Source organism: Cyrtonyx montezumae, unplaced genomic scaffold (genome assembly GCF_038088225.1).
Source record: "Cyrtonyx montezumae isolate F1298 unplaced genomic scaffold, pur_monq_1.0 scaffold_14, whole genome shotgun sequence".
Taxonomy (NCBI): Eukaryota; Metazoa; Chordata; class Aves; order Galliformes; family Odontophoridae; genus Cyrtonyx; species Cyrtonyx montezumae.
The window spans coordinates 2,641,310-2,667,579 of NW_027071870.1; the positions used below are offsets into that span (position 1 = coordinate 2,641,310).

The window sequence follows — 26,270 nt, forward strand, 5'->3', positions numbered from 1 at the left end:
GGTTTTGTAGGAGGAACTGTCACTGATTCAGATAGAGTAGCTCCAGTAAAAGTTCCCTGACCTCGTGCTACATGTGTCTTCCTCTCCCTGGTGTGAATTTCTGGAGAAACTTTACTTTTTCTCACAGACAGGGAAATATCTTGGAAAAACATCATCAGGATTCTACCCAATCAGGAACAAGACAAATGGAGTTAAATAGTGCTCAGCTGCCATGCAGGAGTCTGCATATGAGGACAGGTAGCTGGAATTGAGATTGCCAGAGCAGTACTTTGCACCATGTTATTGAACTGTTTCAAAGACAAATTTTATGAATAGAGATCAAAGTGTTTAAGAGGACTGTTAGCAAATATGACCACTTGTGCAAATATCCGTGAACCTGCCTTCAATAGCCTTTCAGTAGTTCCAAAGGCTGTCGGGGCATGTAATGATCGTAATAAATGTTGTATTTGCTTTTGTTTCAGCTGGCTTTGACCAGCAAATTCAACTGATTACTTCCATTGTTATTTATGCTTAGAAGACAATTATATTGTTATCATTTGAAAAAAAAAATCAAAACACTCTTGTTATACATTCTTTGTACTGGTTTTGAAATTCAGAACTCTTCATACCAGTTATCATAATTTTAAAGTTACTTTTGTGTTATCTGTGCTCTTAATTCTTTTCAGGTCCTTTTTTTTTGTTTGTTTCCTTTGTGTCATGCTTCTCCTGAACACTGCATTTCCCATTACTCACCTTTGTGTTAGTTGGAGAAAGAAACTACTAATTTCTGAAACCCTCCATCACCATAAATTAGTACTAACAGAACTTTAAATTATACCACACACTGAGAATAGATCGCCATTTAGCTGACAGTCCAGTGTTGTATTACAACTGCATGAACTCAGGAGCAGGATGCTCCTGTGGCTCTGAGATTATATTTTATATTTTAGCAACATGATAGCTCACTCAAGACTAAGGAAGCTCCTCATGTTCTTCTGTAAATATACTGAAGATACAGTCAGCCTCATCTGTATTTGGTCTATTCAGCAAAAGAGTAAACATAAAGTGCCCCATCTGTGTTGTGAGTCCAATGTGCAGGACTCATCAGACTACATCAGTGGAGCTGTGCCAGTGAAATTCCAGCTGTGCCTCTACAACACATTGCAACGTGACTGGATGCCTGAAAGCAGACACTTTACATGGCATATGTCCCTGGAAAAGACTATCATTTGGAAAGAAATTGTGAGAGAAGTTACTGCAGCTCTAACCCGTGGCACATGTACAGAGATAGTCAACAGAGTTGAAGGTCAGGAACCTGCCAAGGATCCCAGTGCTGTGCTGCTTGGGTGAAAACAAAGACAATCTAAGGATCTTGGTGTCTTAAGGATTCCACACTGGATAGAACTGAATGTCTTTTGTAATGGGAAGCTTTGGGGAGGTTTTAACTTAATCTGTATTCATATGCTAAAATAATAAATGTCTTCACTTCAACATGAAGAACTTTTGAGACAGGTAGGTCATGTTTATCTAAGTTGGCCAATCCAGCTCCATTAACACTATTTCTTTTGCAAAACAATACTGCTGAACTATGAAGAGCTTCAGATAAACATGGGCTACAAGTTCTGATTTATCTCGTAGGTAAAACCACGCTATTCTTTAACTTCCTGGCTTCCAATTTGGCACTCGGGTGATAACACCCAGGAAGTCCAATGAAGTGTGTAAAAAAAGCAGCCCTTGATCAACAGGCTAATGTTTACTCTATGGAGAATCTGAACACCCACTAGAAAAAATTGGGGCTCTGTGAGTTGCAAAAGGTTCAAAGAGCTCTTTTGACAGTGTACTGTGATATTGTAGTATCATGCCAATGCTAAACTATGAGACTGTATTTTTGTTTTACTGTTGAACTGCTCCATTCTGGAGAAGTGGTACTGCCTGATTCATTGTTAAAGTAAGTTTGCCTGAATCTGTGAGGCTTTGCATTTTGGATGATGCTAAATTGGATCTGAGGTTGTAGTCGTACAGCTAAGCTTGCTCTGAGTCATCTTCTTTTTTGTTTTACAGGTTGTTACTTTGTGGTATAGAGCTCCTGAGGTTTTGCTTCAGTCCAGCTATGCAACGCCAGTTGATCTTTGGAGTGTTGGTTGCATATTTGCAGAAATGTTCCGTCGAAAGTAAGAAATTCTACTTTACTTTCTTCATTTTTTTTATTTGAAGTTTAAAATATGTGCAGTAATTTCTGGTACTATACCTTGGATCATGTCAATGTTGGAAAGGACTAGTAGGACTGATAGGATGCTTTGTTTATGGCACAGAACATAAGCGTCCATTGCAGATTCATATGTTAGACCATTTTGGAGTCTTTCTTTTTCAATAGGAGTCTCCCTGAGCTCTTGGTAGAGCCCACATAAACATTGTATTTCTATTACACGTGAATCCAAATGCAGATAAATATGAGCTTGAGGGACTGTTGATGATTTTGAGTAAAGCTGTGCTCTAGAAAGGGCCCAGTGTTCACCAGAGACTCCTTGCTCTGGTGTTTGTGCTGTAGATCATCAGTTGTTTGCCCATAGTCCTCACTTGGCATATCTAAGGTCTTGGAATTCATTGTAAAGTTGGTTTCTGAAAACAGAGGTAGGAATTTGAAGAATAAGCTTTTTTGCCAGAGTGTAAGGGAACAGAGACAGTTAAATGCAGGTTAAAAAAAAAAGATTAAAGATCGGCTGATTCAATAGTAGCAACAATCAGAACTCTTTTGCTGTGAAGTACTGTAGCGAAGTTGAGTTGATTGGTAAATGTGAGAGGAACGTGTGTGCTGTTCTTTCCTCGTGGAATGACACAAAGATGGAGATCATAATATCTTATGGAGAGGAACAGCCCTTCAAGAACTTGAGTGAGGTAGACCTATCTCATTATTAATACAGACGTGTGCATTTCCATTGAGCTTACTGCAAAAAGTCTGCGTGATCTCCATCGAGAAACCATATATATGATTTTGTAACACCTACACAGTGAAATAAAAAAGTATACATAAAGAAAACATGAAAGAAAATGATAACATTAAGAGATATAAAAGCCGAAACTGATACAAATTAAAAGACAAAGCCATACAAGGGCCTTGAGAAACAGCTATTTAAAAGCAGCAGATTGAGTTGAATTTATAGTGTGAAGTTCAAAATACAAGTTGGAGTCTTGCAAAAGAACTTTGGGATTCCACTATTTATTAATGTTAGTATATGGAAAAATCATTTTTCTTGGGCTTCTTGCCTGGTCAAATGGCCTGGATAGAATTAGTACACTCCACCCTTTCTGTGTCTGACTCAGAAGTGAAGTCAGAAGATGAGAGAAAAAAAGAATGTGGATTTTAGGAGGATCAATTAAGCCCTTCATTGCAAACTTTTAAAATTTAGTCTTATGTCATATGCTGCCAGGTCCATGATGGCATTAAGCCACTGATGTTTTTTTCTGATACAAACAGCAGAGTCAACAACTCTGTTTTTAGCATTGGTGATAGCAGTGATACAGGACAAACAAATGAACATAGAACTTTATTACATACTCAAAACTCTCATTTTTCTCATTTAATTTGTGGTATTCTGGCAGATGAAAAATATTGCTATATGCAAGCGCCATGAGTTTAATTTTATTTTTGTGATGTATGACTCCCCAAACCTCACTGACTCCAAATCCCAAAGTACAACACAGTAAATTTAATTAAGGACAGTTAAATTTTCTGTTGGTTTACAAATGCAAATATTACGTTAATATTTCAAAATCAGAGATTTTTTTTAATAGAAATGAGATCTTACTTCAAGCACAGCTTGATAAAACCAGAACTTCTGTTAGTCCTGCCAAATGCAGGGTCAGTCTGACATTTTCAGTCCTAAATTTGGGAGACTGTCAAAAACTGTAGAAGTCGGGAATCTGCCAAGTCTGTATGTACTACGTTGTTTCACTGGAAACAATATGACTTTCACATACTTAGGTATACAAGCATGATTTGGAATGCTAACCTAAAACCTCATTGCCATAAAGCTACAGTGGCCAGCACTGAGTGCTGTCTCCATGGACTGTTGTATTGGCTTAATGCTGCAATACTCCCTGTATGATATATATTGTCTTTCTGACTTTCTTAGTGGATTGCAAAAGAAAGCCCATGTTACTGTGACCTGGGTAGCAATAAACTGTACAATTTTGCAAACTTCATGAGTTATTTCCAAAATATTAAATAAATGGAACAGCTATTTCTGCTGGAAAATGGTAGTGCCCTTGGGTAATCACCCATCCGCATTTCCACTAGGGCTCATGGGATAAGGGTATGATGGTGTAGCTAAAGCTTGGAAGTACATTTTGGTTTGACATTATGACAACTTTTTATTGTCTTACTGGGTTCTTGTTTCCTTCTTTCCCTACTCTATTGTCCCTTCTCTTTGAAAGGTTTTAAAGCTCTTTTATTTTTAAGAAATAAAATATAACTGAGACTCTTCTGGGTCTTTCCCATCACAGAGATTTCAGTGGAACTGTTTTGGAAATAAAACTCTGTAATAAATAAAGCATCACAAAATATATCAGAATTCTTTTTATGGCAAGCAAATATTCAACAGCGTGGATGCTTCTTTACTAGAATTTACTAGAATACAGTTTTGCAGATAGTTACAAGCACAGTCAGGGTTCTATAGGCTTGGACAGGAATGGGAGAGAGAGATAAGCTCTGTAGGACTGGTCCAGCATTGCTATATTATACATTGCCATGTCCCTAAGTGGAAAACACTTTATTTAATTTAAACCACCCTTAATTCAAACCACTTGGAGACAAAGCCAAACAAGATATCTTAAAATAAATAAATAGACAAAACACATAATAGCAGATATTGAAGTTCATGTACACAAATAAATAAATTTATGTCTAGCAAAGAGAGTAAACTTGAACATTTCTCTCATCTTGGGTGATTCAGCTAACCAAATGGCATTTCTCAGCTGAGGACAGGAATCCTGAAGTCTGAGGTTTGTATAAAGTCATAACTGTGTTTAAATCCTACACATTTGCATTATAGTGCAGATTTGCAGGGTTCTGCTCTTCAGTGTGTACCTGCTAGTGTCTTAGCCCACTGAGCTTTGTGGGCCAGAAGATTGGGCATATATGAATGAAAAAAGAGAGTGTTCTGAAGCCCAGCTGCTGCTGAGAGCAGCACGAAATAAAGCATTACTTCCAAATTTCCTTTTAGGGTTGTTTTGGGTTTTTTAATTTCATGTCTAGTTGATTGCCATCATTTGTAGCCATACTTGGGTGGACTATCCTTAGCTAACAAAAATGTAAATTTATTTGTCACAGTAGCTCCTTTTTTATTTAAAAGTTGAGGTCCATTGACAATAATGACCAATAAAGAAAATGGTGCAGTATGCTTTTGCTTTTATCGGTATCACAGAATCTTTAACAGATGATGTTGGAAAGGTTGGTGGGCCTAATGGCTTAGGGTATCCTTTGGCAATTTGGCAATTTTCATATCCTGTCTCCACCCAGAGAATATTGAGCTATTTGCATTAATATTGTTTCTACAGAGTATGACCAAGTAATATATTTAGGTAAAAAAACAAGGATTAATTATAAAAAAGCTTCATGATGATACTGAGCATTTTCCTTCCCAGGAAGGGAAAGGATCTTGTACCTCCTACTCAGTGAACAGTTCATTAAAGAGCAAGGCAAGCTTGGGAGTAAGAACCCACTTCTGTCTGGGTGTGTGAAACTTTTCCAGCTGGCTCAAGGACTGAGGGCAGCACCAAAGTGGAAGCCATGACCAGTGGTTTAGGGGAGGGAAGGGCTGTCTCTCTTGCTTGGATTAGGTAGTACTTAATCAGGGCTGAATGAGCGTGAGAGGAGAAGGGAAGAAGACTGAAATCTGAATCTGAGTGAAAACAATCTATGAAAGAAAGCAAGTGTTGCTGGTCTTGGACTCTCTTCTAAGCAGTCTTGAGAAAAAATGTGGAAACGTTTCATCGCTTAGTTCTTAGTCATTCATACAGACTTAGATTTCAAAATGACAGTCCCATATGATTTCAGTCCTGCACAGACTATTGAGTTAGTAGGCAAATATGTGGGATAAATGAGCCAGATATCTATATAATAATTACAGTTGGACAAATTTAATATCAAAAACCAAATTTGCCTTTGTTTAGTAAATGTGGAACTAAAAGTCATCAGAAGAACCCATTCAGTTTCTGTAGCCTGTGTTATGTTCACAGCCCAGTCAAGCTGAAGAAGTCATGCATCTGAGAGCAGTGTTCTGAATGCATATGCATTCTTCAGTAATATTACAGGTATCAATTCAAACTTATACCTTAAAAGACAATTCTCTCGCAGAAAACTTTTCTACCTCTCCAAACCAAAAAAAACAGTATAATGTCAGTTCCCCTAGCTTCATCCAGCACTGTCAGAAATAAATTCCATGCATGTGGGCATCTTACTGAGACTGTTCACACACCAGCTCCATGGTGTTTTAATCAGCCTACTATTGGTAAGATCATCAGTCCTAGAATTTCATAAGCCACAATACTGGCTCAAATAGTATGAAGATATTATTATTCAGTTTTGAGTGTTAAATTGTGCTTTTAACAGTTGTCACTTTTTTCAGCTTACTCCACCAGCTCTTAATGTATGTGGGACAGACATTGCATTGCCAGCTGTGTTTGAAGATTGTGTCAGTGAATAAGAGATGTGTAACCCTACTAAAATGCCTATGACGGGACACGTTCCCTGGTGAGCCCAAAGAAACAATGAGAAACAGGCAATAAGTGTATAAGTCATCTTTTAATAGAGTGAATGTGTCCAATTAGAGGAGCTGCATCACCGTGCACAGAAAAGCCATGAGTCCAGGGCCTTACTGCTTGTGATAATATATAGAGATGTGATACAGTCAAAACTTAGAGCCTGTCTTATCATGCCGTGATCACCGTGGTGATCATGCTGTGAAATGAGCTCCCTATAATCGTAAACAGAATGTATAACTGGTTTTAAAAAACTAGCCTCGCATTCATATTCATTCTTAGATACAATTTTTTACTGTACAGAATAATTGAAAAAAATCTTTCAAACTAAACATAATGATAGACCTTTATCCCCTTTTCCAGACAAGACGTAGGTTATTAGTTGAACTTGAAAAGAAGTTCTCAGGTCCATTGCACAAACTTTTTTCTGTGTTGAATCCAGAACCAAATGCTGGGATAAGTCTTTGGAAGGAGATGAGTCACTCACCTGTCCCTGGCTTCTACATTTATCTGTGAGCAAGGAGAGAGCAGTCAGCTCTGAACCTTGTCTCAGTTACTGCTGTGTGGAATAAATATGGTTGAGTGGTTTCAGAAAAAAAAAACTAGCCAACAGGTACACCTGTTCTTGAGTTGTCTCCAAGAACTGAAGCTGGAAAGGGGAGTTTGAACTGCCATTACTGACCGAAAGGAATAACTCTTTTAGCAGGATCACGTGGTAGAGTCTTGGCTTCAATGAAATTATTGTTGAAATTAATCCTGACTTCAAAGAGGATTGTAACCTCTCTGAAAACAATTTAGTGGGACGGAATGGCACAAAATGTGTAAGAGCTGATCTCTGTTAATGTGTATAGTACAACACTTAAGCACTTAGCTGGATAAATCCCTCTGTGAGATGGTGCTGCAAACTGGCAAGGAGGAAAGGACACTGCTTAGTACTGTCCTGGGATCCATGATTTGTGCTTCTTGCGGTGATCCTGTATAAGCTTTCTGTTGTCCTATCTGTGAAATAAACCTTGATAGGTAACTCCCAGGGTCTGTTAGATTTTCATTCAAAATAGTAGTTGCCGTGTGGGAAATATGACTGTCAGTTGAGTAGCTGAGACTGGAATGCAGTGTCTGCTGAACTCTTTGTGATCAGAAGCAAGAGTATGTTCAAGCTAAACTTGAAAGAATTTCAATTATTTTGTTAGCATGATTATTGATATCTTTCGGCTGAACTATCACCAAATAAAATGTAATTTCAATGGGAACCAGGCTGTCAAAGTGTGTCACATTCCTGCTTTTTACCAGTGGATAACTAAGTGATAACTCATAACAGAGCTTCCAGGTTCTCCAGTGCTTTGAGTGGGACAGGTGGCTTCTAACTCTGAAGAGGTCTGCAGTCTGGATCATACTTTAGGCTTTCTAACTGGCATTATTTTCGTCATGGCCTCACTTGGTCTGAATTATCTGTTCCTATAGGTGTTAATCTCTTGCAGATGTAGTCCTTTAAGGTTGCACTTTGAAAAAACAGGTATACATCTGTCAGCAGATGTTCAACATTAAAAGCACAGGTTCTGAGCTTCCAAAACATGTTCTTTGTCTGGAAAAAGAAGCAGAGAAGACAGTGGGCTTGGGGAAAGTGGTTCAAAGAAATTCTGCTGTTGCTGAGAACTGCCTGGATTCTGCAGTGCGGGGTCCTCTACTCCAGACATAGCCTGGATTTGTCATTCCTCATGATTAGTTGTTTTGCCTTTGGATGGTCTAGAGGAGGAGATGGTTAATCTGTAAATCTACAAATGCATGTCTGAGTGAAGGATTTGTATGTTTTGAGACATCCACTTCAAATTAAGTAACACTATGTCATCACTTAAAAAAAATCATTAATATTGTTCAAAATTCAAGGCATTAGGGGAGCAGGAACATTTGTTTAAAATCTGTGGTCAACAGTAAAATATCATATGCTGAAACAGTAGCAACAGAATACTATGCCACTTAACACAGAGCTCATATGGGGTACATATTCCTGCCATAGCTCAAGTGTATCCATGCAGGCAAAGATGTGACTGGAGATAATGTGCTTTGGACAGGAACAGAAGGTAGAGACAACATCTTGACATAACACAACACTGAGGAAACTTTCTCCTAAACTGGAATGAGTGGATCATCTTAGTATGCTGTCTGTAGGGCAGGAAATGGTGGAAAAAAATCAACGGGATTTTTGTAGGGGAAGCCTATATTCATTTTTGCCATTATCTTTATTAAGAGCTGTTTTATACAGACTTGGGAGTTGTCATCAAACTGGGTTTCTAACTTCCCCATGTGAGCATGGATATTATGGGTGAAATACCAGTCGTGTTGAACACAGGGGAAACTTAACTGACTGATAGTGGTGATGGCTTCGGTTTTGTTTTGTGTTCTATGTAACAATAATATTGTGAACAAAGCCTGAAAAGAGAGAGATTTGTGTGTCAGTACTGCCACAGAAGGATTTGTAAAGGCCTTTTAATTCTTTGTCAGTTATTTTCCTGTACTTCAGCACATCTGATGTTTTAGTACTCTCTGTTTTTAAGTGGATACTTTAGCTATGCAGCAGTAGTATTTCATTTTGTGTATTGGATCCTCTATTTCCCCATGTCATTAGGCCTCATCTCAGGTCTTAGCTTAACCTGTTCTTTTTGTGCTCCATGCTCATTTTCAACACATTTCTGAAATGCCTTTCAAAAACAGACAGAGAAGAGAGCTGTATGATAATTTCATATCTTCTTTATGTGTGGCAGCAGAGAGAAGTGGATGGATCAGAAAAGAAATCCATGGAAAACAACAACAACAAAAAAAGGATATTAGAAAGGAAGGAATAACAAAGCCAACACAGAAGGCGAAAAGCATCAGAGCTATGTGCATCTATGAATGTTGTTTGTAACTCAGGGTTTACCTATAAACTGACAAACTTTTTGAGAAAGAACTGTTCACTTTATCATGCAGCAATTTTAAACACAGACTTCACAATCATATTATCTGGTGTTTTCCAGTGGACCTTAAACCAACATATCTAGTGGACCAACAGCTTGAAAGTGTAATCATTCAGTTGTCTGCTTGCTCACTGTTAGATTTGGGTAGGAGCAAAATTCTATCAACTCCTTTTATTTTTTTATTTTTATTTTTTGTGTCTTTATTTAATAAGCAAAGGTGAATGTTGCAGCTTAAAACTGTAAAAGCTGCACAACTTGATTTGCAGTCTTTGAACCAAGGTACAATTCTAGCTTGAGTTTGTTTTTGCCATTTTTGGAAATTATCTTGTTTTGTTACAAGAATGATTTAAGTTGCAAGTGCCATTAAAGTTCACCACAGTCCAGACCAGCTATACTGGGAGAAGATTCATTCCTTGGAAAGATCTTGTCAGCGTTGAAAATTCTGTGCTTTGCATTTTTCCTCCTTTATTCTTCTGCCATTCATGTGCACATGGGTGTGTGGGAGGCTGATGGTTTTTCCAAACCAGACCTAATAAAATTGGATTTTCTCTTCCTCCCTAGATAGGTGGCTAGCCTATTACAGACTTTTTTTTTCCTAGCATTTCTTAAATTGAGTGGACTCAAGCCACAGTTTAGCTTAGAGACCTTAGTGATCTGACAGAACAACAATGGCATTTTGTTTCAAACTGTACTAACAAAGGAGGGCAGAAGACTGTACTTGCTCATGTTATTGTAGTTTTCTGATAAGCAGGATTGTTTTCTCTTTAATCCTAACTCTGCAGCAGAACTCCCCTTGGCTTTGGGCAGAGGACAAATGCACATTAATGGAGTGAAGGGCAAACAGTCAGAATAATGCTTCTAATTGTCAAGTACAAAATACATATGAGTTTCCAAGACAACATCACTCCATTAAAAATAAAATACCTTGCTGTTTTTCAGCTCACATTTTCCCTCAAGCCTTTTCTAGCTGATATCTTTCTAAGTGTCTACAGTTGGGCTGATTGATAGCCGTTAGTCAAATCCAGCAACTGCATCGGCTTGTGGTTGGAGATGAGTGGTGAGTGTGTGCCAGGCCATTCACTTGTGGTTTTCCTCCTAGTTTCCAGCTGTGCCAGGCTTTCAGTCAGAGGAATAGATCTGTTGGTAAGGGAAACCGTTGGTAAACCGTAGAAACCAAAAACTGTCTCACTACCCACGACAAAAAACAGAAGGGAACCTTGAGGTCAGGGCAAGGAGACCTGCAGCAGCTGTGCTAGCTGACCAAGGGTACCCCGACCGTTGGCTCAGGTGGGGGCCAGGCCCCATCCAGGCCCAGGTGCAGCCCTACTGGAAGCTTCTGCACGTACAGGTGGCACAGCACTCTTCTGACGTCCTGAATGAGGCAACCTTAAGAAAAAACTCAGTATTACTTAGAGGGCTGACATTCTAGTCTGTGCAGTCCTGAGTTAGCCTGACGAGAGGTCAGAGGTAAGGCCTCGTGGCTAGGAAAAAGACCACAACATGTCAATCACAATGTAGATGTTTTAAAGTCCTTGGTATTAACATGGGATTTGTTATGTAGTTTTTATTTGGAAAATGCAATTTGCATTTGGAAGTAAGGCTGGCGGCAGGATCACCTGGCTGCCCCCCAGGCAGTGCTGTGCCAAGCACAGCTGCCCGCCAGTGCCAGGGTGCACACTGGCATCTCAAAGATGAGGTCATTCCTGGGATAAGGCAGAGCAGCCCTCAGGTGACATCTAGATGACATCCCCAGCTGCAGGTGGCTGCAGCCATAGAAGAGGGGAGGTGCTGAGCAGCATTACGGTGCTCCTTCCTCTTGGCCCCAGGGAGGGTCAGCTGTATGCAGCTCAAAAGCTTTGCTTTTGAAAAGGTCTCCTAGCTGTTTCATGTAGCTCCCCTCTCCAGGAACTTGCCTGCAAGAGGCTTTGCTTTTTCCCTAGAATTTGGCTGCGGGAAGCTCTGTGCACTTTTGTTTGTCTCATAATACAATTAAATATTGTTTTTATTTACTTTTCTCTTTCATAAGAAAATGGCAACAAAAAGGTATTTAAGCTCCAAGTGGGTGTACAGGAGCTTTTCCTGGACATTGGTGCACGCTGGAGAAGGGGAGGGAATGTTAGATGTTAACTGAGGCTCACATTGCTGAGTTCCCAAGTGTGGGCTTTTTCCAAATTGAGTGTCCAGTCAGAAATTTTGACCTGAGCAACATTATTCAATTTGCTATATTTGATCATCCAGAAAAGAACGCAAAACACAACAGCTTTCTGAAACTTTGTACTATTTTTGTACCAAGTAAATAATTGGCTGTGAGAGGAGAGCTCTAAATGTCAAAAGCAAGCAAGAGGAGGCATGATATTTAGATTTCTGGAAAAACATTTTTCCAAGGGAATGGCAGACCAAAGGCAGTGGAAGTGCTTACTTACATCACAGGGATCAGGCTATGCAGAGGACTTGTAGTGGGTCTGAGTCTGCAGGCTGTGGTTGTGGATGGCAAAGACCTAGATGGGGCACTAATCTGGGGAGGGAGGTGGACATGGGCTCTACAGCACACCCCAGGGCAGCACAACCCAGGCATCCACAGGCAACCAGAGCCATCTCCACCATCAGTCCTCAAGGCTTTGCTGTTGGCTGGGAAAAGCACGCAGAAGAGGCATGGCAGGTTACATCTCAGGCTAGCTCCTGTCTTGTCTTCTTTTGAAGCTACAGTTCACCTTGTGATACAAGTGCATTTTGTTGCCTTGCTTCTTATTTTTGTTTGCACAGCACTTGCAGCAGTGCCATCATATTTGCCTGTGCACACTGCTCAGCCTGCTGATACACTGGCCGTGTACAAGTGAGTCCATGAGACTCAGCCACCATGGGTACGCTGTTTGCTAGAGGAAGAGGCAGGATTCAACAAGTCAGGAGCTCTTGATATCAACATGTGGCATGCCTGGTTGCTCCTTAGTGCTGGCTGCATGCTTCATTTCCTGTTATAGATGTTGAGAATGCATACTGTCCAGAAGCAACTGTAAGAGAATCTCTGATGCAATATTTCTTCTACTATAGCGTCTCCATAGCTTCTTTTGTAGCTTATCCATGTTTGGCAATAATAAGTGCTTTTGGAATACAGATATTTGTCAAATGGGAGCTTCATCCAAGGGATTACTTCATTTTCACTGATTTATTCTACTGGGCTAGGATAAATTGGCATAAAGATTCAGTTACTATTGATTTTGACTGAGTCCAAATGAGTTACCTGAGGATAAATGACTTAAGTTGGCTGTATCATACAGAATTTGCCAACTATTGCAAATTATCAGATCATTTTTATTAGATTATATCCATGAAGCAGGTTTTATTATTATGTCAGTACAGCACACACAACAATCCATACAACAGAATGATTTTTAAAGTGCTCATTATACCCAAATAATAGGAGTGCAAGCGTTCAGTATCTAAAGAAGTACACGTAGCATGAGATTTCTCAGTAATGGTGCTATCTGTATCTGTTAAACTAAGCCCAACTGGCAGTGAAGAATCATATTCAGTTGCTGTAAGAGTGAAGATATTCTAGATTGCATCAGACCATTAACAACGGTAGAGTATATGTACAAATTCCAAACAGAAAAGCAGGCATTCTTGCTTCTTACCTGTCTTGGCTCCAGATCTTTTAAGAGTCTGATGATGAGGATATTTAACTGGAAAGAGAGTGGCGTTTAAAGAGGCCCCAGATAACTTGGTAATCTTTCTATTTTTGGTAAACTCTCCAGCCACATCTCCATAGGAAACATGGCTCACCATCAAAGGAAGCTTTGGCTTGGTTATATGCATATGCACATATGCAGAAGAGGATTCTGATTTTTGAATCTTGAGCAAATCTGTACTTCTTCAGATGTGCGGAGTTAAAATTCTCTGGGCCTCCATCACCTTTTTTCCAGTGTTTTCAGCAGTTACCAATGTTTTTACAAATTACTTTTTAGAAATGGATCATGGGGAACTAGCAGAGAACATAAAAGCGATGAATAATGTGGAGATGTGTGGGCTGAAGAGTTCAAGGCATGGAGTGGCTCAACAGCTACAGTTGCTCAGTACCCTAGAGTCTGAATATTCATTATGTAAAGATAAAATTGTATGCTCTTCCCACTAAAATGATGTCAAAATCCAATAGAATTTTGCTACTGCAAGGGACAGGATTACATCTCAGTAATGGCAAAGCACAGACTCAAGAGATAACAGAATTAAAATTGTCCCAAAAGTCTTCTGGGAAGCTTTGAAGCAAACAGTGCAATGTTTTTGTGTAAATGCTACAACTGCAGTGGGGAGAGTGGCATCTAAGCAGTGCTGTCCCTGGGTGGAACATTTTTTGTTTTTTTTCTCTTTTATGAAAGAAATTATCTTTCATTCGGATGGGATTCGAGTGGGAAAGAAAGATTTTGCATGAAATGACTAATAGATGAGCAGCATAAATAACAGCAGAGCTCTCAATAGGTGACCTTGGATTGCCATGCTCTCTCATGAGCTAGTAAATGTAGATCTCGTAGTTTTACCAGTTGAGTTATGAAGTGAACTGTACAACATAAAGTCTTATTTAGGGCAAAACTATATTCAGTTTAACTGGCATTGTATCAGTTTCCTTTGTATGGCTGCTGTATGTATTTTCTAACTTTAATGCTTATCTCAAGTTTTTCAGCAGGTGTTTTTTAATTCTCTGCAAGCCAGCGCAGCTGCTAAAAATTAAAGTATTTCTTTCACACCATCTTTTTAATCCACTTTCATGTCTTTTGACTTTGTGGAGCTGGAAAAAAATTTGACGTTGAAATTTCACCTCAGCTCACATAGTGCTCAGTCCTGGAAGTGCTTTCCCTGCTTTCCTGACCTGAAGGGTTGTAATCCCCTTTCAGAAATTCTTTTCTGGCCGAGAGTGTTTTATTACACTTGAAGGTGATGAGAGATGTGGGGGTGGGAGGGTTGGGGAGGGTGTCCTTCTGATGTTTCAGGATTATCTGAGAAATTAGAAAGGCTTAGTGCAACAGGTGCCATTAACACCTAATATGGGGGCAACAAAAGTGATCATAGATCAAAACATACTGGGTGCCACACAGGCACAGCTCCAGCCCAGCTGGAGAGAAAGCCCAAGGGATCCTGCAGAGATTGTAATGCCTTCCCAGAGAAAAAGTCCTTTCTTCTTAGATTTTATTCAGTACTGGGAATTTCATGTTACCAGTTATGTCAAGCATTGATGTTTCCCTTCAAATATGGAAATGTGATATCTAATGGATCACTATTCTAAAGTCTCAGAGAGTGCCAGTGCACTGCTTCTGTTACCTCACTACATCACCTCTGCCACTGTACTGCTACCAATGACAACAAGAATTTTGTCTTTTGGACTTCTTCTTGGTGTTCGTAGTTGGATATTTGCTTTTCTAGCTTACAGCTCCCAGCTCTAGATTTAAAAAATAAAAATAAAAATAAAAAGTTTTGCTGATAATTTAGTCAAATAGATTTACGTTCTCTGTTTATAGTTCTCATAGTCGTGGGACTAAAGCATCACTTCTACCAGTGTTACTTTTCATCATTTTGTATATTTAGGAATGCAGTTTATTTTATCTAAAGGCCTATAAAACTATTTGTTTAGCTTTGTTGAGAAAGAAATAAACCCCTGACAAGGCTGGGAAGACATATTTGGATGTTAATGGGCTACGTATCTTTGGACAGACTGAATGAACCAGCAGATGTGATATACCTGCTTTTGCATCACCTTCTCCTTAGCATAAAAGAATCAAAGATATAGGTAGGAGTTAGTCTCCCTCATGGGACATTTACTTGTAGAAAGAAGTTCAGCTGATATAAGAATGACAACAATGATAGATATGAGGTCACAAAGAGTTTATTGCATAAGAAATTGGCCTAATGGTGCAAAATCTTTTAGTTTAAAGGTTTCCTGGGAAAGTAATCTGAAAATATTTTCAGATTGTGTAACAGGAATTGTATTTTAATTAGGGCCTCAGACTTTAAAATCTATTACATAACCCCTTGATTAAAACTAATTCCAATGTTAGAGGCAGTCAGAGCAAAGTCCATTTTAAAAGACTTTTTTAGATTAGTAGATACAGAAAATGCCAACTGCCAGGCTTTTCAGAATCATCTGAACATTGACAGAAACGCATGAAACTATAAAAGATTAACGTCTCTAAAATTCTGATTTGAATAGATTGCCATGATGAAATTTCATACAGGATAAAGAAATTGATATTTTGTGTAGAATACTGCTCTTTTTCTTTTCATTTGTATAACTGATGAAGACCAGGAACAGACTTAAACTTCTTGCTTGCCTTGGGGGTAGATCCTTGGCTGCAAGATGGATGTTTTAAAAATACTTGTTTAAAATACAGCATTAAAGAGCACCATGACACTCTGACTAAATTGTGCCACTTTGGAATGCTGTCTGCTGGATTTGTAAGTGAGGAGTAAATTATGAACTCAATGAAAGCAGTGGTGGAAAATCGCTCTGGCCTGCTCTGGTAGGAGGATTGAGATGTTCTCAAGGAAAATATGGGCAGATTTGTTCACAGGCACAAACCTGTGGAAATGAGTATTGCCCAGAGCTGTGCACACATGCGCTGCCAGTGCACAGCGTTCTGCACAGCAGTTGGCACCATTGCTTGTGTGAGTGAAGTGGAAAGAGCTCCCTCAGCTCCTGTCCATCCACGCAGGGCAGCCTGTATCTAACCCAGAGCTCACTTGCTGCCCTCACAGTCAGTTGTACAAGGAAAGTGAAGAAGCGTGGCTGTTTTGGAGAGCAGAAGTTTAAAAAGGGGATATGAAATAGGTTTGACAGAGAGAGTACAGAAAACCAAATGTTCACAGGAAAAGCATGATTAGATTGTATTTGTCATACCAGTAGTTCTTTCAGGATCCTATAAAAATACAGAAGCTTGCTATTTACTTATACGATTAAACCTAATTGAAAAGATGGAGGTAATTTAACTGCACACAGTGGCGGGGTAGGTTTTTAACACAGAGATGGTTAAATCATACTTTTGGTAGAACTGTCAAAGCTAACAAGAGAAATGTTCCTTTTTGCACTTTGATGCAGAGACCTTGCATTTATTCCTTTCCCTTTCTCCAAGGTCATTTGTGTATGGATCTCTGTAACTTACTTCAAAAGTTGGGAGAGTTTTCAAAATGCCACCGTTATATCATGCTCACTGAGCTGAGATAACCACCCTATAAACACTGGTGGAATGAACCTACAAATCTTCTAGAGAAGCAAAATGTCTGCAGATAAAAGAGTCGTGACGTATGCGCCGAGGGAATCAGTGAAGGACATTTAACCTACCAAGGCTCTTCCATTAAAAAAAAAAACACCTATTATCTGATGAACTTTGACGCAGTTCTGCTCAGGAACAGATCTAATCTGCCCATGTTAGAGCATATTATGGTTGAAGATAATATCTGCACTCACCTTACTTTTTGGATATTTTTTATCAGGGATGTTATATCCTTCTGCTGAAACATCACTTTTTTTCCTTGTAAGATGCTGTGAAACCCAAGCGTACTTACCATGACCCTGGGGTCGCTGATGTCTGTGGTAAAACTCCCTTTTAGTGCAATGGTTGGGGACAGGGCCCTCCATTCTGCTCCAGGGCCACCTCGGACCTTGTAATGCAATGCTTATACCAAAAATGTACAGCAGCCATTAAGCTTCCTTTGCCCTGTTCCTAACAAAGCTTTAAAGATTATTATGTTTTATTTAAGCTCTTGCTCTTTTTTTGGCTGTATTTTAATCAACAACTGGATCTATATAGTAGACTGTAGGCTGTACACAGTGCCTCTGCTGGCTTTCCTTTTACTTATGTTTCCCTTTCGTCTATGCATTCAGAGGGAAGAACCCTGTACAGTTCTGGCTCCTACCATGTGCCAGCCCATAAAAATACTCCCAAAGTCCAGTTTCTCCAGGTAACGAAATCACTTACCACAAAGCAATGCAAACTTTTCATAACGAAAATCCTCACCAGGGAATATTGATCTTATACAGATCTTAACCCCAAAGTGAATTGCCAAAGTGATTCCAAATCTTTTTTAGTGTTGTCCAACAAATGACTCCAAATATTTTCCTATTTTACCTTCCTACTTCTTTTTGGACACAGTTTGGCTTGCAGCTTTGGACCTGAATGTGAACAGTGTCCTGAAGGTTCTTTTCCTTGCTGGTTACAGCAGCTCAGAAAGCACCTTGCTTTCTCTGTTTCTTAGGAAATAGGCTGTATGTGCATTTGAGGGCCAGAATATTATCTCTATTTTTAGAATTAATTTGCTTCATTTTAAATAGCAATAGTGCACAAATTCAACACATCACAGCACTGGAAGACTGCAGCAGTTTTCCAGAAGCTACCTATCTTTCCCTTTGCTGTCATTGCCTATGGAGTAGCACTCAAAAAGTTCATGAGAAACCTCAGGAAAAACAGTGATTGCTGTTATTTTGATGCATTAAATCTGATTCTAATAGTAGCTGAATAGTGATACAGCCTCAATGGTCTTAGGGATATTATGGGTGATTATAATACTATCCTACTTGAAGAATGATAGAATTTCAGTAAAAAAAATTTGGCAATAAATTGAAAAAAATGTAAGATATCTGATACATTTTCTGTTGAATTCTAGCTGAACAGTATTTCTTCAATCCTAATGAGCATCCACATCACCTTATTCTTATATGTAGAAGAGCTCCACATGAAGTAACTTCTTCCTGTGCCGCGTCTGGCACCCATTCACATAAGGGAAAAGGGGAGGGAGTACAAAAAATGTTACGTTTAAAACAAGAACTCCGAATTGCACAACAACCGAGGCAAGTCACTTGTGACTGGGAGTGGGTAACAGTCCAGAGCGTGCACTGCTGTCAGCTGTGGCCTGTTTTCAGAATAAAGTTTTATACTGTACCATATTCCTACTGCCTCTCAGAAAGGTCAAGGGCCTTCACCTTTAATGACTGATCCATCTATTTTCCTTATATCTTGCTTTTGTCTCTCTATTTATGCCTGCAGTATAGACTTGCCTATAAGATCTACCACAGAGAACCAGCAGTAGGAAGGAGAGTGAATCAGCTTGGAAATAATCCCTCTTAAATAAAGGTTTCCACAGGACAGTCCAGATCATGTTATTTCTAGCCATCTCATCACTCTAGTTTTAGGTCTTCCGCATTTATAATTCTAAAAAGGAAAATATTTTCATCATAATAAGTAACCAAGAATCTGAAAAACACTATTTGCCAGCTATTCACATCTTGTAACATGAAAAAAAAAAAAAGAAAAAAGAAAAAAAACAACAACAACATTATTTAAATATATCTCTGAGTCACAGACTATGTAGCTTGGCAGGTTTCCCGTGGCACGATGCAGGATTCCTTGGCAAATGTTTCTTGGCTTTAGCTTTTTTAGTTTCTTCACCGTCACCTTGTTGCTCTTATACACAAAAGCATGCAAGTTCCTAAACTTAACTACCTCGCTGACTTCTAAAATTCCCTGTACCACTTTCATAAGCTGCTGCTGTGATCTTTCGCTTTGTATTTTTTCTTTCTACTTTGCTGCATTACTATGGACTTTCTTTTGCCAGTTTCCTCATCTTGTCTCCCTGATGCCTCCAGGCAGCAACTACCTGTTCTGAAATTGCTGCTCTTTCTCCCAGTTCTTCTCCTTGCTACCTTTTCAGCCAGACCAGCTAAGCCTTACTTTCCCAAGGAGCATTAAGCCCTTTTGATTTTAGAGGGTACTTGAACGATTTCACTGGGTTGCCAGTGTACAGACTTTTCACCAAGAATATTCAAATCAGTAATCAAGAGACTATCCTTATTGCTTCTCTGTGGTAACAAGGAAGGTGATCAAATTCCCCACTGCTGTTGTCACCAAACTGAGCAAATGGACAAGTAGATAGTATCCAGATAGCTATTTTGGAAGTTATTTCTTACATTTCCAGTTCTGTGTCTAGCCTTAGTAGCAGTTGTATTGGCAGTACCAGAATTGTCGTGTTGGCTCTATTATATTTTGGTTAGAAATAGTTATTTTTCATTCTTCAATACCATTTTTCTTTACGTGGGCTGTCTTCCATGCATCCATTTTATCTGTAGATGTATGAATTAATGTGAGAAATTGGAAAACAGCTTCCAATCTGGATGTCACTAATTGGTTCAAAATATCAGCCAGGAAACTGTGCCTGAGTGCATGTAGTTTTATAGTTATATATGTTTCTCCTTGTCTGCACTGCAATATGTGCTAGAGCAGTGTTTATCAATACCTTTAATTCCAGTCTGTAAGAAAACGCTGACTTTTCTTACAGTTAGTTACAGACTGCCTTTGCTTTGTAGACCATGGGCTGAAAATAAAGTCTAGAAGTAATGTGGTCAGTTTACAGTTAAACCTCATTTATCTCGAGGGTGTCATTGCATTGTCATTGTATACAATACTTTTAGAATTGCTTTGGCATGTTAGCAGAGTTGTACCAGGGAGAATTTTTTCATAGAGACTTGCTTAGGAAATGTTTATATCTCAGTTTTTACTGAGTAGCATAGATGTGAAACACACTGTCTATAAAATAAAGTCTTCAACCTTTCAGGCACTCATATTTTGTCCATATACACAGAATATTCAATGAAGGTGAAAAACAGTATGAAGCAACAATATGAAATGAGAAAAGAACATAAAGTTGGTGGATGTTAAAATCTCACGTGTTTGGCTATGTATAAGTGACCCTTTCAGCCAAAGAATTAGTGGTATTAAGTCCTAAACTGTAAGTAGATGCTAACTTTTTCAGGATATGTTAGGTTTTACAGTGCAACCTTATGTTGAGATCTGTGTTTTTATTTCTGTGTTATCACAAATCATGGCATAGTTGATTTGGGCAGGATCCTCTGGGTCCGTGTCACCCAGAAGGCCGCCCTAAGCAGGGTGCCCAGGCCCACATCCAGTCAGCTTATGAAGATCTCTGAAGAGGAGACCCCCCACAGCCCCCGGGTACCTGTGCCAGTGCTCTGGTGCCACACAGCACAGAGGTGCTGCCTTGTTCAGAGGGACCTCTTGTGTTCCACTTTGTGCCCAGTGTCTCTTGTCCTGGCACTGGGCACAAGTGAAAAGAGCTTGGCTCTGTCCTCCTTGCACCCTTCCTTCACCCTTGATGAGGTCATTCCTCCCTAAGCCTGCTCTTCCCCCTGCTGATCTGCCCCAGCTCTCTCCAGATCTTCCTTGTAGCCGAGATGCTCCAGTCCTTTTGTGGCCCTCCTCTGTGCTCTCTCCAGTATGTCCCAGTCACTCTGGTATTATGCAGCCCAGCACTCTAGCACCTCACTAGTGTTGGACTACCATAAAAAAAGGTAGATTTATTAACTGAAAAGAGTCACAGTACAGACTCCTAGCTAATATCCACATAACTATGTAGCTGCACGGTCTTTCTGTACCTCAGGTTACATGATAGCTCCTAGCTTTCAAAGGTACATTTTTATTTATAATATGACATCTCCAGCTCATCTTGAGATGTGTAGGCTGAGGCCATTCTGGTCCCACTATACAAAGGAAGATTTTTTTCCTTCATTCAGTAGATACCTTTCAAGGAGCATTGAATGAAGGTCCAGCTCCAGGGCCTAGAAAAGGAGTGGTGAAACAGGAGAGAGACCTGTAGATTCCTTATAACATTTCCTTCCTCCCTTTTCCCTAAAACAATACAAAACAAAACAGAAACAGCAACAAAACAATAACAAAACACAGCAGCAACCAACAAAAATAGGAAAATATGGCATCGTGACAACATTTGAGATTTCTTGAGCAGGGAAACTAAATTTGCCTTTTGGTGCACTGTATTTCTTTCCGTCCTGTCTTCTTCCTTGTTCAGCTCTGTGGTTTGTAGTAGCAATGGTGTTGGAGCCCTCAGAGCATGGATTTTGTGGTAAGTCAGGGAAGGTTGAGAGGATCAAGGAAGCACACAGTAGGGAAGTGTATCCCTTTCCCCCACTGGAATCTCCCTCATTCCTGAGACAAAAATGTATACAGATTTTAGGAGTTCTGTGAAATCAGATCGACAGATACATCTTCTGTCACAGAAGACAGATCCAGCTCCATGTCTTTCTCTAGGAAAAAAAAAGAAGGAATTTTACAAAATCAGACCTTCAGTTTAACTAGTCTCACACAGATTATCATCACAGAAGGGAGGATATATCCCCAAGTAAGGACTTCTGGATTCAGCTTGCATAAATAGACCTCAGGGAGTGAGTGGGTGAATGAGTCAAGGGAAAGATACAAAGAACAAAGGTGAGATCTTACATTTTTGTGGCTGCTGGGCATGCTTCCAGTTCAGTGGTACTGGGAGAGCTATCATCCACCTTTAAGAATAGCATTAAAAAAATACTGACTTGAGATGAATGTTCCCATCCAAGGTGTACTGGACTTGCAGTGCTGGCAAGTCATTACTAAAGAATAATTAATGCCAAAATGTGAGAAGAGATTTTCATACAAGTGCTGATTAAGTGCATCTACTTCCCCAATCATCCATCCAATATTCCAATTGAACTGCCAGCCAAAATTCACGAGGCAAATTTCATTACGTTAGTGGTGCCTAGCCTTGAGTTGGCATTCTGTTATAGTCATGATGGTGGGATGGATAGGAGTCTGAAAGATGAATTCATAATGCTTCATTATGATGAAATATCAAAGTATGTTGGAAGGTCACCTTGTGTTGTATAATTATACATTCAAAATAATTTAAATTCTTTCCTCAGCCCTGAGTAAATCTGAGACAACAGCAGTGATGGGAAAAACCTCTCTTAAAAATCCCAAGAATCATACTTGTTTTGGCATGACACCGCCTAAGGTGATTTGCAAACAAGGCTGACTTAGCCAAGCTTTCACATTAACACACGGTTCAGCATACGTTTTGCAACGTTAAATCTGCTTTCCATTTGCATGGATAGAATTGCCTGATTGTATACATTTTGTTAGTTTAAAGGGCTTCAGTATTCTAATACCAGAGCCAAAATTTATTTCTTGAAGTGATGGAGACTGTATGGTAATTACTTTATCAAGTCATTCAGAAAAATGTGTAAGGTTGTTGTTTTGTCTGACTTTGGAAGGTATCAGTATATCTGCTGACACAATAGTACTGGGATAGTAGCTACTGACCATCCTGAAAGTCAGGCTCAAAACTGACAGTAGAAGTAGGTGCTCCTATCTAAGTGGTTTCATTATTTTTTTGTAGAAGCCAGTATTGCCAGGTATCTTAGAGCTTATAAAATACAAAAATCTCTAGGTATGAGTTGAAGCAGTCTTGTCAAAGAGACATCAATTAATAAGTAGCATATGTTCCTAAAAAGCAGTGCGTACCATCATTTATAATCTCCTCTAAGTCTAAATAAAATGGGCTTTTATGGACAAATATCAGGCTGACACATTTTAGCCCATCAGTTTAAATCTGATGTCATATAGTTTCAAGTTGAGCTTGATTAAATTGTTCGCTGTGTCTATGCCTGAAGCAGCTTGCAGTGTGAGCTGGTAGGACGTGACCTGGATGGCAGCAACCCCAGAGGGAAAAAGGCACATTTAGCTAATCAAAGATGGTCAGCACGTCCTGCAGTTATTGCTTTGCTTTTGTTCTTAGTGGTACAGATTTCTGTGGAGCTTATTATGCCTCACTGAAACCTGTCACCATCCTCTGGGCCTACCTGGCGTATCTGGTGCTCACCCACAAAGAAATAATGGCATATAGGTCTATTCTGCACATTTCTCACAGTGAACTCACGGTTATGAGTAGGAGATTCAAGTCCTACACTTGCTCCTGCATATGGGCAGTGAGAGGGGAAGGATCATATCTGGGTGCTTCTTGTGTTCCCAGTGTAGATGGGAGAGGTTTTATCCGGAGAAGTGCAACAGTGAGATGGTGGCTCTGGACATGGCAGCTTTTAAGGACCTTTTCAGAGAGGAAAAAAAAATAAAAAGAGTGTACAGAGAGACACAAGAGTACTGACCTTTCTTTATAAACAGAGAAGATGCATGGGAAAGTACTATGTCAAGTCACCATGTCTCTGTTGACTAGTTCTGGAAACTGACCATACATTTACAGCTCGCAGTGTATTCTGAGGGCTGTGCTCCAGAGAGAGGGGTAGCCTGACTGGCAGCTGGGCTCCTCAGCTCAAAAAAGACAGGGAACTTCTGGAGAGAGTCCAGCAGATTGTTGCAGAGATAATTGAGGCCTGGAACATCTCCCTTATGAGGAAAGGCTGAGAGACCTGGGGCTGTTCAGCCTGGAGAATAGAAGGCTGAGGGGGATCTTATCAATGCTTATAAATACTTACAGGGTGGGAGACAAGTGGATGTGGCCAAGCTCTTTTTGGTGGTGCCCAGCAACCAGACAAGGGGTAGTGGGCACAAACTGCAACAGAGGAAATTCCATCTGAACATAAGGAAAAGCTTTTTTACTTTGAGAGTGACAGCGCTGGAACCGGCTGCCTAGAGAGGTTGTGGAGACTGTCTCTGGAGATAAATATTGAAGACCCACATGGACACTTTCCTGTGTGACCCACTGTAGGAAAACTGTTTTAGCAGGGGGTTGGGCTGCATGATCTATTGAGGTCTTCCAGCCCCTACAGTTCTGTGATTCTGTGAATCTCTTGGGAGTTTAGACACAAAACTGTGCTGTTCATCACGGCCTGCTGTACTCTAGACCAAGATGGCAGTACAGTCATACAGAGTAAAAATATTTCAAATTGCACTTTGAGAGGAAAAACCATGTACCACTCTCTGAAAGTAATATTTGACACTTGTTTTCTGAAAGCTTTGGAGATTCCACCTATTAATTCATTTTTTTCCCTGAATATATTTATGCAGCGGAAGTATTCCTCTCCTTCAAGGTAAATTCTGTATTGCTTCACACCCCATTCTTTACAGATCTTCATAAACCCATTGTCGTTTATTTGATCCTTTAAACTTGGAAATATGTTTCCAATATACAACATGAATGGAATTTAATTTTGAATTTACACCATAATAATTAATTTCCAATTTTATTATATTTTAATGAATTGCATGACATTTCATTCTGCTTTTGTCTCTGAACAGCTCATTATGTTCTATCTTGTTTTGGTTATATATAGAATAGTATTAGCTGAGAGAAAGTTATTTGTGTTGAAAGATGCAATTAAATTTAGAAAAGTAGCATATTCAAAAATGTTCTCATCTGTCCTGGTTTTCATCAATTTTAGTAGAAAGATATTCTCAAAGACTGGATAAAATATGAAGGCAAAAGAAGTGAAATCTCAGAAAAATAGCGAGTTTTCACCCTACATTGGCAGCTAACAAATAAAAGTTCATATTAATTAAAGGGAAAAATATCTCTTTATTCTTTCAGACCACTCTTCCGTGGAAACTCAGATGTTGATCAGCTAGGAAAAATCTTTGAGTAAGTAATAACCAGTTGCATTATGTCAATATATATTTAATACTGAAATACTGTGAGGTTTCTTTGCTGTGTTTTTAATGCAGTAATGTGTCTAGAACTGAGTATTCGTAGAGGCTGTTTCCTATTGCTGCTTTATGCAACGTGTTATTTCCATGCGTTCTCTGTCAGAGTGGGAGGAGGAAGCAGCGCAGAATAGAGTTCTGCAGAACTAGCAGCCATCATCAGGAAGTTACGAGAGGCTTCTGTTTGGGGCTTTTTAAATCTCTTAAACATATTGTGCATGTACTATTCATGGGGTTTCCTAAGCAGTAAGTTTCAAGAGTTTCTCTTTGCTCAAATGCAAACGCATTTTTTGTTGCAACAAATGCAGTTTTCTTTTTTTTCCTCAGTAATTTCTTTGTGTATTTCAGAAAGTAACATTAGAATCCTTTAAAATGCCAATTAAATTAAAAAGTCAAAGATGTTTACCAACAGCTTCTTTATGGAAAAGCCTTCTGCACATAAGAATATAGTGCCGCTTTTAAAAAGTACCACAGAACCTGCTAAAACAATTTACAGTCCAGGTAACTATGACAATAGAAAGAATAGCAGCACATAATGTCCATTTTGTTGGAGGTCGACTCACTGGCTTTCCTTTAAAACCACTTTTAAATTCTAGGAGTTTGTGTTTTTCTTCTTCAGATATGTAGAATATGTTGAGGAGGCTCTGAAGTCTCTGAGGTAGATTAACTCTTCCAAAATATGTTCTTATTAGAAACAAAAACCAACCAAACAAACAAAACGTAAAATGGCTGATATTACCAATATGCTAATTAAGTAGGAAATATCTTTTTTTGATTTTTTCTTGTGAAAGCTCTTTAGGGCAGGGAATGTTTCTGAATTGGTAACGATTCACCTACATGTCACTTCATTAGGAGATCAGACCCACTTAGGGTCATCCCATGCAGAATGAATGCCTGTTTGCCTGTGCACCGTTCCGTTCCTTTTTTCCTGTGGAGAGACTTCAAGGATCTGCTGGTCTTCATGAAGGAGGAAACAGGCAAACCGAGAGAGAGAGTTAAAGATACTCCTAATAGAAGATAGTAAATTTTTTTAGGAAAAAAAAGGCATAATTAGAATTAATAATGAATTTTTCCAATTTGCCATATTTCCAGTTCTCAAATCGTAACA

The 26,270-nt window shown here is 39.3% G+C and overlaps 1 protein-coding gene across 1 annotated transcript in view; it reads left to right on the forward strand.

Moving 5' to 3' along the window:
• CDK6 (cyclin dependent kinase 6) overlaps positions 1-26,270 on the forward strand; it is a 125,619-nt gene that overhangs the window by 92,227 nt on the left and 7,122 nt on the right. Inside the window, exons 5-6 of the mRNA XM_065731282.1 lie at positions 2,041-2,150; positions 25,050-25,100. Of these exons, the coding sequence (XP_065587354.1) occupies positions 2,041-2,150; positions 25,050-25,100 (161 nt within the window). The remainder of the gene's footprint in view (positions 1-2,040; positions 2,151-25,049; positions 25,101-26,270) is intronic.